This window comes from Corythoichthys intestinalis, chromosome 19, assembly GCF_030265065.1.
Source record: "Corythoichthys intestinalis isolate RoL2023-P3 chromosome 19, ASM3026506v1, whole genome shotgun sequence".
NCBI classification, from domain to species: Eukaryota; Metazoa; Chordata; class Actinopteri; order Syngnathiformes; family Syngnathidae; genus Corythoichthys; species Corythoichthys intestinalis.
In genome coordinates, this window is record NC_080413.1 from 27,443,682 (window position 1) to 27,460,357 (window position 16,676).

At 40.2% G+C, this 16,676-nt stretch overlaps 1 protein-coding gene across 2 annotated transcripts in view; it reads left to right on the top strand.

Moving 5' to 3' along the window:
- The first annotated feature begins 655 nt into the window (after positions 1-655).
- Positions 656-16,676, top strand: part of map3k5 (mitogen-activated protein kinase kinase kinase 5) — a 106,346-nt gene continuing 90,325 nt past the window's right edge. For both annotated transcript variants that reach the window (XM_057822390.1, XM_057822391.1), the window contains exon 1: positions 656-1,512. In XM_057822390.1, the coding sequence (XP_057678373.1) occupies positions 1,077-1,512 (436 nt within the window). In that variant the 5' untranslated portion in view covers positions 656-1,076. The remainder of the gene's footprint in view (positions 1,513-16,676) is intronic.

The following is a 16,676-nucleotide window of genomic DNA, read 5'->3' on the forward strand; positions in this document are numbered from 1 at the left end:
GAAGCGGAGTGTGGGATGGCCCCCTACTTGAAGGCGTGGCGCAGTGCCTCTTTAAGGTGACCCGTCAATGTCATTATGAAGTCTATGCGCGGGCATGACATATTTGGACCGAAACACCTGTTTTTGGATGGGAAAACAAAATAATATCCTCAGCACCCCCTGCTGTGAGTGACTTCCAGCGCCCCTGCTTGTATTTGTTAAAATTCCTATGTTTATGTATGTAATTGCGTATGTGTGTGTTGTTTTTAATATCATTTTTCAAATGCATAAACTTTAGTCAAACATTATTATTTTTTGTTTTATCTCATTGCTTGAAGATGGCTCGAGAATGGTACACATACTAATGGACATTACAGAACACTGACAGGTCCTGTAGCGATGTGATCAATTGAAATTTCAATATAAAGAATTGAAAAAAAAAAAAACGTAATCAGAGATCAAATTCACAGTGTACAGTAAAATTTTGGCATAGCTTTTATAAATCACTTTTCGACATTCGTCAAACTTGGCAAAACTCCTGTATTTCGACACGCGTTGCCATGGCGAGCGATCCCTTTCAGAGCCTCACACGTGGTCAACGTAACTCCGCCCACACCCACGAGGATTTCAGTCGTTGTCTCCGCCCACCGAGCTGCAAGTAGACGGAACAGATAAACAGTACAAAACTGGGCAGGGTTCGACTACCGTGCTGTACCGAAGCCTTTCGTGTCAATCGTGTACTTCTTTTAGTAGTGAGTGCACGGCTTTTAGCGTCGCGTTTCTGCAGCTTTGCACAACTTGCCTGGATTTTTCACAAAAGGCAGTAAGGAATGCACGGAGGTTGTTGTTTTTCCGCTTCTTGTGCAGTGTTTTGAAGCCAGTCGCCGTGACGCGCAGAGTGCAACATTTGCAGCATGACTTTGCCTTGCAGCTTTTTGTCGTGTGGTGAACCCACGCGAGCCTTGCACGTCGTGCCCGAGCAGGTGTGAAGGCGCTGTGCGTAAATCGCCGTGCGTAACCGTGGGGTTCCATGGAGCTCCTGCGGCTGTGCTGCTTGTCTCTATCCGCCTTGTAAAAGAAACCTAGAGACATTCGAGATGAGCCAAGAGCAGGAGGGCATTTCCTTGCATGTACCTTGCCTCGGGGTTTGTCCCGCCAGAGGAGGGGATGTCGGCGGGGAAAGCACTTGCACTACCCGCGGAGGAACCACAGGAGCCTCGGGTCCTGCAGTTCCAGCAGCCGGGACTTTCTGGCAGGATTCCGCGGTGGCAACCGGGGTGCACAGCCACACTTCCGGGAGCTGTGCGCTGGATGGTGGCGGTCTGTTGTCCACGGGCAAGTCGTGCAAAAGCAGGCCGGTGAGTGTCGCCTATGTGTTCAACAACGAGCCGAACCAGCAGAACAACGCCGAGTGCATGGCCCTGCAATGCCTCAAGGACGCGTGTGAGGCAGTGGGTAGCAAACTGGAGACGGTCCACTTTGGAAAGCTGGACTTTGGAGAGACCACAGTGCTGGACCGCTTCTACAATGCAGGTAAGGACGGTTGGTAACTCCAGCGATTAATGCATTGAGCTGGATTAATTAGTGCAAAAGTGTCAAACATAAGGCCCCGATGCCTGGGTTTGGTCATGCACCTTTATGTGACCCCAGAAAGCTTATCACAATGTTTCCAATTTTAGTCAAATCATGTCTTTAAAACTGGTTAATTTGTAAGTTTGAGACTGTTTGGTGCAAGGAAATGTAATTTCTCATGACTATGTAGATTGGAATGCTCTTGTGTCAAAGGTCACACCTTTGCTGCATCATCTTTACCTATGAAAGTGGATGCCTGCAGGACAGGTTGCTCTAGCCTCAGCAGTCAGATTTTCATGCCACTACTTGAGACTGCACCCCTTATATCACGCTGTAGTTTACACCTGATTGAATGCATGTGAAAGTCAATGTGAATCAACAAAGTGCAGATTGTTTTGCTACCACGCATGTGGATCTGCACATATTTTCAATTCATGTGAGCCACATCACTGAAAACAGAAACTGTACTAATCAAAAACTGAAAAAAAAGATTGTTTTGCTCAGTTGCCCAAAACTTTAGAGTAGCTTTTATTCTCATAATGACTACTTTAATGACAGGTGGAAAAACAGCTAACTGAATAAATGATTTCTATTTATAAATAGCTTATTGCAGAATTGGCCCTAGGTGATGGCAATGCACAAGAGGATAAAGTTATTTTATCTTTAGGAACTTGCTAGTAATTAGGGTTGCAGCTATCGATTATTTAATAGTCGATTAATCATCTAGTTAGTTTGAATAATCGAGTACCGTATTTTTTGGACTATAAGTCGCACCTGAGTATAAGTCGCACCAGCCATAAAATGCCCAACGAAGAGGAAAAAAACATATATAAGTCACACCAGAGAATAAGTCGCATTTCTGGGGGAAATGTACTTGATAAAATCCAACACATAGAACAGATATGTTATCTTGAAAAGAAATGTAATATAAAAATACAATATACATGCTGAATAAGTGTACAGTATGATGTTACATGATGCATGAACAACGAAATGCGAATATACTGCCCTCACCAGGACAGTATACGGCTCGGTCCTGGCTATACAGCGAGCTAAACTCCCAAATGACGATGCTGGACGTCCGTATGATTTGCTGAATCAATTTCGTCCTCGATACCAAACAGGTTCGCATCAACGTAAATACATGATAATTAGCTGCTATTACAGCTATGACACAAATGGTTAGCATGCGTTCGCTAGCATTAGCACATAGTTCAAACAACCACACAACTGGCTCCAAGTGTCTGATCGCGGGTGGAAAACACAGAACAACAACAACAGAAAAGATGATACACACAGGTGTTGCCTCTGTGGAGATATTTTACAAGCATGAACAATGACCGTAGGTTCGCATCCGTGTTTCTCTCTCACTCTCTCTTCCATTCGCTCAGAGACGCTGCATAGCTGTCCGTCTTCTTCTGGCGGGTGGAGTGCGCCCCCACTTGGGCGTGAAAGCGCCACAAACTAAAAGCATGCATTTCAATATTAAAAAAGTCAATAATACAATTGAACACACATTGCCAAAGGCATAACGCGAACGTGGCCATTGCTATTAAGAGTTATTCAGATGACTATAGCATAAAGAACATGCTAACAAGTTTACCAAACCATGAGTGTCACTCCAAAACACCAAAATAACATGTGAAATGATATCGTAATGTGTTAATAATTTCACATATTAGCCACTCCTGAGTATAAGTCGCACCCCCAGCCAAACTATGCAAAAAAACTGTGATTTATAATCTTAAAAAATACAGTAATCAGATTAGGAGCATTGATTGTGTTGTAGAATAAATTTTAGGAGATGTAAAACAAAGGATTGCTAAGATTGCACTTTCAAAAGTGCATGAAATGCGAACACAAAAAATTTTCCTGAGCGTTTCTTCAAACTATGCAGAATTTCACTTTCACTTTGTTTTTTGTTTTGTTTTTTTACAATACTCTAAACAAATCGTTTAAAGACATGTTCCCACAAAAATCAGCTAAATATACTGATAAACTAAATTACAAATGCATAAAAAAATACATATTAGCTTATGTTGATATTAACAGGGAGTGGCTGGATTCAGCAATGGTAAATGAGTTATGACATTGTCACTATTGCCACTAGAGGGCAGCCCAAAAAAATAAACCAACCCCCCCCCCAAAAAAAAAAAAAAACTAAAAGCAAAAACTTTCAAAACAAACCATTACAACAGCACTCTAATTAAACAAATACTTGAAGCAACAACATTTGATTCGAAGCTTTTTCCTAAGTGAATTCATCGAGTTAATCGATTAATCGTTGCAGAACTAATGGAGTGGAGTGGAATGGAGAATACTTATATAGCGCATTTAACTACATGGTTACCATGCCCAGAGCGCTTTACATTACCGCACATTTACCCTTTCACGCGCACATTCAAACACCAATGGTGCTGTTGCCATGCAAGGCGCTGCCAACCCATTGGGGACAAATAAGGGTTCAGTGCCTTGCCCAAGGGCACTTCGACAGTGGGCAGTCGTAGCCAGGAATTGAACCGCTGACCCGTCGGTCCCAGAACGACTCGAGCTACCAACTGCGCCATGCCCGCTCTAAACTAGAACTAATAGTGATGTTGAAATAATGCTGAGGACAAGGCAAGAAACTTTTGTCCCAGTTGAATAAAATCATTACGTTATTCTGCTTAAAGCAAAACTCAATGATATATCACCTGGTAAATCAAATGTAACAATAATAACAGTGACTGCACACCATGGACTTCCAAACATGACTTTCCTGGCAATACAGTCACTATAGGTTCCCCTTTTTTCCATTTGTTTATCTTGTTCTGAACTTCAGTGGAAATGTTTCATGGTTCACATGGGAGGGCTGAGGCGTTTTTCCCAGAAAGGCACAGTATCTACCCGCACACACTACGTCGCCTCTTCCTGCACAAGCGTGTACCAGTGAGTAATGAAGGCTGGGCACAAAAATCGCACAGTGGGTTCCTGGCCAGACAGCACCTGCCTGTGAATATTAAGAAACAATTTGTCTTCGTCAAATGCAACAAGAAGGTGCTGGCCTTTAAATATCTTGGTCACGTGGTGTTGAGGACAAGACTGATTTGGGCTGGGAGATGGAGGGAGGAGGATGTATCAACCTTGAGTGTATATTCACAAGAAAGAGAAAGTTGTACAGCTTTCAAAAATGAAACACCAGAGGCTGCCGTGTTATTTTCATCTGTACTTCATTGCAAATCAGCTGATGATCCTGCATTGAAACACTGGTTTAGACTAGAGTTAAGAGTAAGTGTAAGTAAGTTTGGTTTAGTGGTTTCATTTGCACCCTCTATCTTGCTCAACAAAGACAAGTATTTTTGGCTTGATGGACAAGTAGAACGTCTTGTTATAAGTGACAGCCGCTTTCATGATAATAACTGCTGTATTGTACTAGTAGGTAGTGCAGTATGACAATCATAGAAAAAAAGAATCACATAATTTAGAACAATAGGACTGTTTAATCGCTAATCAGGCTGTGAACTGTACGTTTTTCTCGTTCTTTTTCTGTTGGCATGATGGTTGTTGCCTGCTCCTGTGTCTTATTCTCTTATTAAAAGAAGCTTAATATTTCACTTGAAACAACACGAGGTAACTTTTCAGTTTTGGTCGATTTTAGCGACACCGGTGAACAAAAGGTAATGTTTTGCCCTATGGAAGACTGTGTTTCCCATGAGGACAAGTGCACACCCGCACAGTGTCGTAAAATCGCGATCTCCCTGGCGCCGGCAGATGGATTAAACAACATTTCTGTTTCCAGCGGCTGTGTGAAGGATGAATAGTAGTAAGGTAATGAATCCAGTTGTGGCCAAGCAACAGCATAGGACGATTAGCAACCGTGTGGCTTGGTTTGGCTAACCCCCCACCCGAGCTCGTCAGCGTTGACGAGTTCAGCCGAAGGGGGCAACATCACGCCTGTTAAAGCCAGGCCAATGTTTATTCTTGAGTATCCTGGTAGCCTTTTTTCCTCCTCGGACGAAACTTTTTGTCTCTTTTGTTGCTCTGCCATCTTTGCAGGATTCACGCGACATCGTCCGCATCGACTTCCATCTTTATAATAAATGGTGAAAGGGGAAAGTGACGTATGCCATAAAGCTGATATGAAGTTTTTTTTGTGTGGCGGTGTTCCTGCCATCCTCCTTAAAGTTAATTAGTGCTGGTGAAGATATAAAAGAGGTGTCATTCAACTAATTGTCAGTCAACCTATCATCCCAAATGTTATGAAAATATTTTCTAAAGTAGGAGTCGGAACCTCTTGGTATCTCACGATACGATACGATTTGCGATACAAAGCTCACAATAACGATGATCTGACGACATGGCGATACAATGATTATCGATACATAGGTAAGGAAATCATTCTAGGATATTCTACAAACAACTAATAAAAAGAAAAACAAGCTTCTGCTGTGAATTGGAATGAGTTTATCACTAGTAGATGTCCAATCCATTTGAACTGGGAGGGTGGCAGCGAATGAACATTCGTTCATTCGCTGCCATCCCTCCCACTTCAAACGGATTGAACGTCTATGGCTGTCAGTGGCAGCCAGTGCCAGGCAATGAGGTAATTTTGGGCCATTTAAGGTCATTTACCTGTTGATTTTCAGTTACTTCTTGTTGATTTTGGGGTATTTTATAGGTCACTTCCTGTTTAGCTTGAGTTACAGAACAGGAAGTGACCTGGGAATCACCAAAATAACTCAAACTTAACAGAAAATTACCTGTAAATGCCCTAAAATGAACAAACAGCAAGTGACCTGTAAATGCCATAAAAAAATCACAGAATGACTGTGAATGCTCTGGTTTGGAATGAACCAACGTTCCTAGTCTAAATGGATTGGGCGTCGAGCACTATCAATGCAGCCTTAGTGTTAACTGAGACACTATTAAGGTGGAAGATTTTGGTAGCAACTTGTTTGTTCCTTTTTATTTTTCATGTTTTTAGACATTGACACCTTTTTAAAACGGTATCTCGATTCTTGGCAGGAACATATTGATAACCTTTTGGGATACAAAGGATCATGATATATCACCATTTCGATATTTTGTCACACCCCTATACTAAAGGTTGAAAAGTTACCTAGTGTTGCTTTAAGAGTCTATACAGTAGGTGTGAGTGAGCAAGTGCTACAGAAAACGATTGGATGAAAATGGCTTAATGCGTCGTACGATAACAATCCCAAAGTGATCATAATGAGTACAAGCTGTATCGAAAGTTGATTGCTAGATGATATGCACTGAATGTAATCTGCTATAACAATGTTTCAATGGACTGCAGTATTAATATTGATTTCATCGTGATAATGTATTTATCACTTGCAAAGGCAATACATTATACTATGTACTGTGTGTCAATCTCTAAATTGGGTTTCTTATACAGTATAGTCTCTAGCTGTGCAAAGAATTTTGTTATGTAATTCATGATTAATCATTATCAGATCCACTATGTTGTTGACAGTCCCTATTCTGCTCTGAGTTTCATCAGTATTCATTCAGATTTGGACTCCAAAATTTCAGTGGTGTATCTCAAGGTGAAATTGTTCTTTGCAAATATTCATCCTCCCTATGTCCCTGTTGTCTTTTGATTGAACAACATACAAACTTTCAGTCTCCAGCACAAATCTGCCAGCGGATGACCTAAAAGTCTGCGTGCTGCCACCCCATCAGTTGGCCCCCCGCTAAGTTGTTTATCCCCTCTTGTTGACTCTGCCTGCTCAGTTGCGTGTCAGGTGAGAGAGCACAAGGTCATAACGAATTAACCCTCAGGTTACTCAATGAGAAACTGCCATTAAGGCACGTGGGGGCAGAACTGCACTTAAACTTTCAAGTTTCTATCTCTTTCCCCAATAAAACAATTTCTGTTTCCTGTTCAAAAGGAACAGATTTCTTGCACATTATTTCCTGTCAGGATCAGAAGCTCTGTAGCCTTAAGATCAAACTCCAAGCATGACTTATTAACAATATATACATCAAATCGCATTTCAAGTAGGGGTGTGATAAGATATCCAAATGGTGATATATCTTGATACATTGTATCCCAAAAGGTTATCGGTATACTCCTGCCAAGAATCGAGATATTGTTTTAAAAGGGTGTCAATGTTTAAAAATAAATAAATAAATAAATAAATAAAATAAAAGGAACCAACAAGTTGCTACCAAAATCTTCCACCATAATAGTGTCTCAGTTAACTCTAAGGCTGCATTGATGGTGCTTGACGCCCAATCCATTTAGACTGGGAACGTTTGTTCATTCGAAACCACAGCATTCACAGTCATTCTGTCTGATTTTCAGGGCATTTACAGGTCATTTGCTGTTCATTTTAGGACATTTACAGGTCATTTCCTGTTGAGTTTGAGTCACTGCCTATTCATTTGGGTGATTCTCAGGTCACTTCCTGTTCCTTAACTCAAAATAAACAGGAAGTGACCCATAAAATACCCCCAAATCAACAGGATGTAACTGAAAATCAATAGTTAAATGACCTCAAATGGCCCAAAATTACCCCATTGCCTGGCATTGGCTGTCACTGACGGCTATAGACGTTCAATCCGTTTGAAGTGGGAGGGTGGCAGCATTCGTTCATTCGCTGCCACCCTCCCAATTCAAATGGAATGGACGTCTACTCGTGATAAACTCATTCCAATTCACAGCACAAGCTTGTTTTTCTGTTTATTAGTTGTTTGTAGAATATCCTAGAATGATTTCCTGACCAATGTATCGCCATATCGTCATATCATCATTATCGTGAGCTTTGTATCGCAAATCGTATCGTATCGTGAGGTAACAAGAGGTTCCCCACTCCTAATTTCAAGAGCGTATTTGTCAGACAAGCTGAATTTGTTGTTACTTGGTTATATAGTTTGAAACCTTTAAATGATGGTTAGAAAAAACATGGGCATCTAGCCGATGTCTTAAAAAAAATGTCATTCCAAATTTTTCAGATTGATGATTGATGTGACGATAAGGCAGTGTTTTTCAACCTTTTTTGGATCACAGCAAGTTTTCACATTGGAAAAAATCTTGCGGCACATCACAAACCAAAAAATATTACAAAATTACTTTCTGTACCGTATGTTTTAATCATAAAACGATTTCTCAGTATTTATACTTACTCTGTGTGAAACTTGAGCCTGTTTATATGAACATAAAGCCGATATCCCTGCAGGAATCTTCTTCAACAGCTGTGAGCATTTCTGTTTTTATTTTATTATAGCAGTTTTGCTTGAAAAGCTCAGAATGATCAGACAGAGGGATTTTAGCAATGTCTGTAACCGCATCAGGGCCAAGCATCTTGCTGACAATGGCTTTGCAGACAGGTACTCTTAATGTCACTGTCACAGTGTGGGACTTCTGGATTTAGCAACGGGTTCACCAACAAAAGGTAACTGGCTATAGGAGCTTTCTCATTTACTTTTGTAGTTTTTCTCTAAAAAGTTGCCTGTTTCTTTGTGTTTTCACAAAGGCGAACAAAATAGTCCATCGACTTGTTTTGAAGCGACAGGTGTTTCGTTTGGAGACGACGTTTAAGTTTGCTTGGCACCATGGCGCTGCTCGTGTCGGGTTCAAGAAAAGGGGGGAAGATTGACGGTCATCACATATGGATAAAATGGAAAGGACATTTTCGTGTATATAAACACTTGACGATGCTAATCAAATGATACAGACTCGCTGGGGTCCACATTGTCACACAGCCAGGTGGCTGATGGTTACTCATCTGTACACAACCGAGAACTTTCTACCTACTCTTTCCTTCCTACTGCATCTCCACAGGACGACTTAAAAAAAAGGCAATATTAGATAATTTCTCGCTGCACACCTGACGATCTCTCACCCACACAAGTTGAAAAACACTGCGATAAGGTAGCAGCATCTTGCTGACTTTTGCGTACTGTAATTTCAGACTGTAAGAAGCTGCTTTTTTCCTTCATTTTGAATCCTGCGGCTTATAGTCCAGTCCAGTGCGGCTTATTTGTGGATTTATTTACGTTAATAGGTAACACTTTATTTGACAGCGGCTTCATAAGACTGTCATAAGACCATCACAATTATGGCATGACACTATCATGGGCTTTACTGAATGCTTATGACAGATGTCATTAAGTTTCATCCGGCAAATTATGTCTCTAACTCAGCTCGGATCTTTTACATCCATTTAAAAGTGAGATAATTTGCCGGATAACACTAAATGACATCTACCGTATTTTTCAGACTATAAGTCGCACATGAGTATATGTTGCACCAGCCATAAAATGCCCAAAGAAGAGGTAAAAAAAACATATATAAGACGCACCGGAGTATAAGTCGCATTTTTGGGGGAAAATTGAATTGATAAAATCCAACACATAGAACAGATATTTCGTCTAGAAAGGAAATTTTTAAAATAAAAATACAATAGAGAACAACATGCTGAATAAGTGTACAGTATGATAATGTTACATGATGCATGAACAGCGAAATGCGAACGTGGCCGGTATGTTAACGTAACATAGCTATTAAGAGTTATTCAGATAACTATAGCATAAAGAACATGCTAACAAGTTTATCAAACGATCAGTGTCACTCCAAAACACCAAAATAACATGTGAAATGATATGTGTTAATAATTTCACACATAAGTCGCTCCAGAGTATAAGTCGCACCCACAGCCAAACTATGAAAAAAACTGCGACTTATAGTCCGAAAAATACGGTATTATAAGCTTTCATTAATGCTTATGACAGTATCATGTCATAATTATGATTGTCTAATGACAGTCTTATGGTGGCACTGTCAAATAAAATGTTACCAAATACCATAACTAGCAATTAATGAAAAAAATGGAAGAAATAATTAGCACAGAACATGAATTTTTGATTGTTATTCACATCTGGAGAGCCGCAATGCATGCTAGGAGGCATGTTGGACGACAACAGTGTTGAGAGCAGGTGGCAGAAATGGTTAACTGTCTCCCCTAAGGGAGCAGTGATGGCCAAATGAAGCTTCATAAAGCAATTAAGCTTAGCAGCGAGTTGGTTTAAAGCTTCATGGTGGTTTATTTGGTCTTATGACAGTCATATGATGCCCCTGTCAAATAAAGTGTTACCGGTTCATATCTTTTGGTTTAAATATCCCATAATACAGTGAGGGCGGCTGCAGCTTATAGTCCAGTGTGGCTTATCGATGAACAAATGCCGTTTTCGTGTCACATTTGAGGGTGGAAGCCTATAGTCAGGTGCGCCTTATAGTGTGAAAATTACGGTACTCTTAAATACAGTGCCTATTGTTCAAATACTCAATCATATGATCTTTTGGTTTTCATCCATTTATTTGTTTTTATTTCTATTTCCTGTATGGCATTTATTAGGGCTGTCAAAATTATCGCGTTAATGGGCGGTAATTAATTTTTTTATTTAATCAAGTTAAAATATTTTATGAATTTAACGCACATGCCCCGCTCAAACAGATTAAAATGACAGCACAGTGTCATGTCCATTTGTTACTTGTGTTTTTTGGTGTTTTATCGCCTTCTGCTGGCGCTTGGGTGCGACTTTATGGGTTTCAGCACCATGAGCATTGTGTAATTATTGACATCAACAATGGCAAGCTACTAGTTTATTTTTTGTTTGAAAACTTTACAATTTTTTTTTAAACAAAAATATTAAGAGTAGGTTTTAATATAAAATTTCTATAACTTGTACTAACATTTATCTTTTAAGAACTACAAGTCTTTCTATCCATGGATCGCTTTAACAGAATTTTAATAATGTTAATGGCATCTTGTTGATTTATTGTTATAATAAACAAATACAGTACTTATGTACAGTATGTTGAATGCATATCTCCGTCTTGTGTCTTATCTTTCCATTCCAACAATAATTTACAGAAAAATATGGCATATTTTATGGATTGTTTGAATTGCGATTAATTATGATTAATTAATTTTTAAGCTGTGATTAACTCGAAGAAAAATTTTAATCGTTTGACAGCCTTAGTATTAATTTTTAACTGTCTGACTGATTTCCCATGACTTTGAAGTGTCCTTTTATTTGTGTTTTATTTCTATTTCTTAATTGTGCCTTGCTAATTTGATGTAACATGTGCTGTAAAGCTCTTTGACTTTGTGTTGAATTGTAATAGACAAATACATTTCCCTTGCCTTGACTTGCCTTGCCGTGAGTGTAATACTCCACAACTGTGGCCAAGTCTGGCAGTCAGTTGTAACAGCCTGTCAATAAAGGGCTGGATCAATCCAAATAAGGACACATTGAGGATAAAATCAAGAACTACTAAATTCTTTTCTGGCTCAAATTAATTCCTGCTTTAAAGTCATAAATGTAGACACTTGTTAGGTAGTAGTTATCTGGTTCCACCCAGCATGCTGGTCAGCTGGAGATGAATTGGCATTCTGTTCTCAGAATCCACCCCAACCCTCTACTCCCGCCCTTCCTTGGAGCCAGCACAAGTTGTTAAAGAAAAATATATCAGTGTGTGCAAATTCAAAAGGGCTTGAGGGAAAAAAAAGAAAGAAATTACTAGACTAGTATGCCATGCATCATATGCTTCAATTTTGATTTGCAGAAGAAAGGAAGCATTCATCTTTCAAGGTTGGGAGAGCATATGATTTTCTAAATAACCATTGTTTGCCTCCCATTTGTTTTTTCCTGCAAATGCTTTCTTACTTAGCGTGCCTATCTGGCTTCACATGTTGGTGAATGTGAATGGGAATTATTAAGTCCTGTTCTTTCTTCTCATGTGTACCATGTATGCGTCGGGTGTTAGTAGCACGTGTTTGTCTAGATTAATGACTACCTTCCTCTACTTGCAAATTGGCATGGCGTCATGTATGAGTTAGGGAATTTCCCTGAAACTGAGTTGAGCACTGCCTCGTTACACCTGCAGCCTCTAACCGGCAGTGTATGCAAAACACCTTGTACCCTACTATTAGTCTGTCTATTGAGAACACCAGTAAGTTGTCTGAACATATGTTGAGACAATAAGATCAAGATTCACATTAGCATGCAGAAATCTAATGTCATCACAACTCACACATTTTCTATCATAACTAACAATGGGCTTTGTTCTTTGAGAAAGTCAAGCACTGACGTGAATACTTTTCTCAATTTATTTGTCAAAATTCTTTTAGTCAGCCAAATATCTTTTTTAGCACAATAGGTGATCTTGGTTGAGAGCACCACACCTATTATTGCTACTCCTGGAAATTTGGCAGAGAACTCAAACGTTACTGTCTCCGAGGTTCCTTTTTTCCTGCAAAGAAAACTCCTTTTTTTTGTGTGGGAAACACTTTCCAGTCGAGCAGAGACAGTAAGTCCTCTGTGTATTCAGGGTGGGACTAACTCCAGTGCAATCTTCCCACTGCTTTCACAGAGATATTCACCTCTTTCTTCAGACTAAAAACCTTAGCACCTAATGACTGATGGTTCAATCTTTTATTGCAGTTTCCCTGTAGTCCCCATGGTTACAAAAGTCTCTGCACTGTTCCAATGCACTTCATAATAACACTTGTTTTATTCAAGCGTAGCCCTGTCCACCTACATGAGTACACAATTGGCCACAATTGGAGATACGAGTGACCGAACCTTCGACAGAAATAGACAGTTTGTGCACAGTGACTGCAGGCGGAGACATACGCATTCTCAGTTGCAGGTATAATCCATTAAGTTGAACAGTTGTTCCATTTCAATGTTAGCACACATAGAAGAGCAAATGGAACTGAGGAAGCATCTACAGCAGGGGTCCCCAACCTTTTTTGCACCACGGACCAGTGTGATTTTGGTCTTTTTTTCACGGACCGGTGTTCTGTCAAATTTTGCACCCTTATAAAATTTTGCTCCCAAAGCTTTTGTGGGGGTGAAAAAAGCCCTCTTTTATATTCAGTTGGACTCTCAATGTTATCCAACAGTGCTAAAAAACTATATACATCATAAACATACAAGTGCAGTATGAAAATGGCGTAAATTAATGCTTAACGACACGGCGAAGTCGTTAAGTGAGAGAGCTGCGTGCAATTGTTGTGTGCAGCTAACATGGTAAACGTAAGTTAATATTCCTTTCTTTAAAGAAAGTTTGTAGTGTGTACATTGGAATCGCTGCATTCGTGGTCATTTTTAGCGTTACACGCATGTAGGGCTGCCGCTATCGAATATTTTAGTAATCGAGCAATCAACTGAAAATTCTATCGATTAATCGAGTAATCGGATAAAACATATATATTTTTAGGTGAAGAGCAATTCTAAATATACATGAGAAAACAAGACATTTCATCTAATACTGAACGATTTTCAGTCAATCAATGACTTTATTTTCGATACACATTGTTGAAAACTGCCAACAATTGCATCTCAGATGTAACTAGAATTAAAAAAAGACTAATTCACTGCTTTCACTCAAAAAACCTTTAGATCTTATAAAGTATATATATATATATATATACATACATATATATATATGTTACCTAAAAATGCCATTACGCTTGATAACAGACATCACTTAAAAGTTAGGTGTTTTTCTCCACGTGTTTCAATTGAATTTCTATTTGTGTCAAGCTATTTTGTAAGTCCTGATAGGATTTTGAGTTTTTGCAGTGTTCAAAATAAATGTATGATACCTGCTGTATTGGAGCAGGGTCCAGTGCTACTTGGTGTTTATCCAGCAATGACTACTGAGCTAAAATTGACAGTTAGCATTATTAAGTTTTTATTTTACACCCTCATCACTCTACAATGCTATGTTTTCACAGAATAAATAAAGCCTGTATGTAAAACACGTTAGCCACGCATCGACAGTGGTCATAATTAATAGAAACCTAGCCCTCCACAGGGCTAACGTTACATGAGCGAGTGACAGTAACGTTAAACTTATTTATTAGCGCTTTAGAAGTCTACTGCTTTAAGATGGTTGCTGTTTAGTATCGCCTCTGACTCTTGTCATTTCGCATCTAGTTCAACATACATGTGATCTCTAGGAGACGCATCAGACGCTACCTGCTACCACCGTAGCATCATACGGGCTAGTTTTTAGCAACGTCGTCGTCGTTTGTAGCACCTGTCGGCTGCAGTGTTTTGTTTTGTTTTTAAATTTATTTATTTATTTATTTTTATTGCTTCTTCTTCTACGCACGTGACATCAGTGCGTTGTCTTGCATTAAAAGTAGTCCGGGCAAAACGTGATGCTTAGAGCTGTCAAAATTAAACGATTACTCGAGGTGAATAAAATTACTCTGATCAGTTTTTAAACTGGAGTTGCTCGAGTATTCGTTTCAGCTCTACACTAGTGTTGTATCGGTCGCGAACGATTCGTTCTTTTTGAACGAATTGTTTGGGTGAACGAGACCGAACTAATCACCATCTGCACTGATTCGTTCTATGAAGTTGGTGGCGCTTGTTCGCTGCGTGGGAGGGCGTTGAGCAAGCGGCAGCGTCTTCTGACATCGCACACGACCAATCAGACGCCAGCCTCATCGCGGGCAGGGGAGGGAGCGGAAACAGAATCATGGCGTATGTCACTCATTTCCACGTGTGGCCAATAAGCAGCCAGCGTGCAGGCAGGGGGGAAAGACTGAGTTTTGTCACTTCCCGTTCAGTGATTCGGTCCTCCGGTTCCTGACCTAGCTTGCTGCTAACTGGACTTTCCAGTAATGACTATGCGGTGAACGAGTCATAAAATGAAAGGAAACGACTTTGTCACATATTTGTTAACGTGGAGCCTATCAAATGCTGCTCAAAAAGACAAAAACACCACACAAATCTAGCGAGCATGGTTTAGTGTTCTACTTTTCTCAACAGACTCGGGACTGTGCCTATGACGATATACTATCAAATTTACAGTAATTTAAAACACGCGTAGCTACGAGGCAAGCAAAACCTGAGCTGCGGTCGCGTGACGGCAGTGAAGCGGGCAGAGAACTGTCACTATATGGAGGCTTCATGGCAGCGATATGTACCTCATATGTGCACAGAAAAAAAATAATATTTAGTATGATCACCATAATACTGATTTGCAATGAAACTGTATATACATGTCAATTTTTTCCGAGTGTTTTTTTTTTTTTTTTTTCCGTGTCAGAGGGTGTCGGTTGGTTTGACAAATTATGTCAATCCGTCCATCATGTGCTACTCAAGCGCCCCAAAAACAAAGCGCGCGGACACGGGAGATGTCGCAATATGTCTACATTTTTCTTAACAGACTAATGAGAGTAGAAAGGCGAAATCATAAAGCAAACAATTATTTCTCGTCAGCATTTGACGATCTGAGATGCGGGGACGACAGGGGAGCTGACCGGATTATTTTATTTATTAATACCAGTGCAAAAATTCAAAACGATCATCTTAATAATAAAAAACAAAAATACAACAGAGCGAGAGGTTAATATGATGTGTTGGCCGTTCCATAATTAGAAATTAAACTTTCGATTTATTTTTATTTTCGTGACAGCAGGCATGCCGCGTTGGCTGTTAGCAGCAGCATTGTATATGTGAGCAAGATCATGCTAAAGAAAGTCCGTGCGCCCCCTACCCCAAACCCCGACTTCCCCCTCAAAAGGAAAATGTTTAACCGTGTCCTAATTCGAAATGCAAGCACGAGCCATGACTTTGAGCCCATAGAACTAGGACAGACGACGCGGAAGTTCTCCCTCGCTTATGCAGCAGCGGGAGGGAGACGAGGCTGTCTCTGAGAGCAGAATGATATCGCCTGTCACTCATTTCTGAAACTACGACGAGTGGTCAATGTGCAAGAGAGGGAGGGACCAAGCAATGTCACTTCCCGTTCAGTTATACTGCGAAGCGGTCTTTGGTGATTCGTTCGGCAACGTCACTTCCCGTTCACTAACCGAACGATTCATTTGGGTGGGGAGGGAGATGAGGGGGGCGAACGATTCGTTGAACGATTCGTTTGAACGAATTGTTTTACTGAACGAACCGGAATGGATTCGTTTACTCAAGTGAACGACAGATCCCGTCACTACTCTACACGCATGCCAAATTTATCAGAACACCGGCAATGTGCGGCAGAAAAATACAGCAAATATAAAATAACGTTTGTTTTTAGCCCCGTTGTGTTAAGTTGTGTTAAGTGCAGGGAAAATACAACTCACCCGCTGAATCAGTGG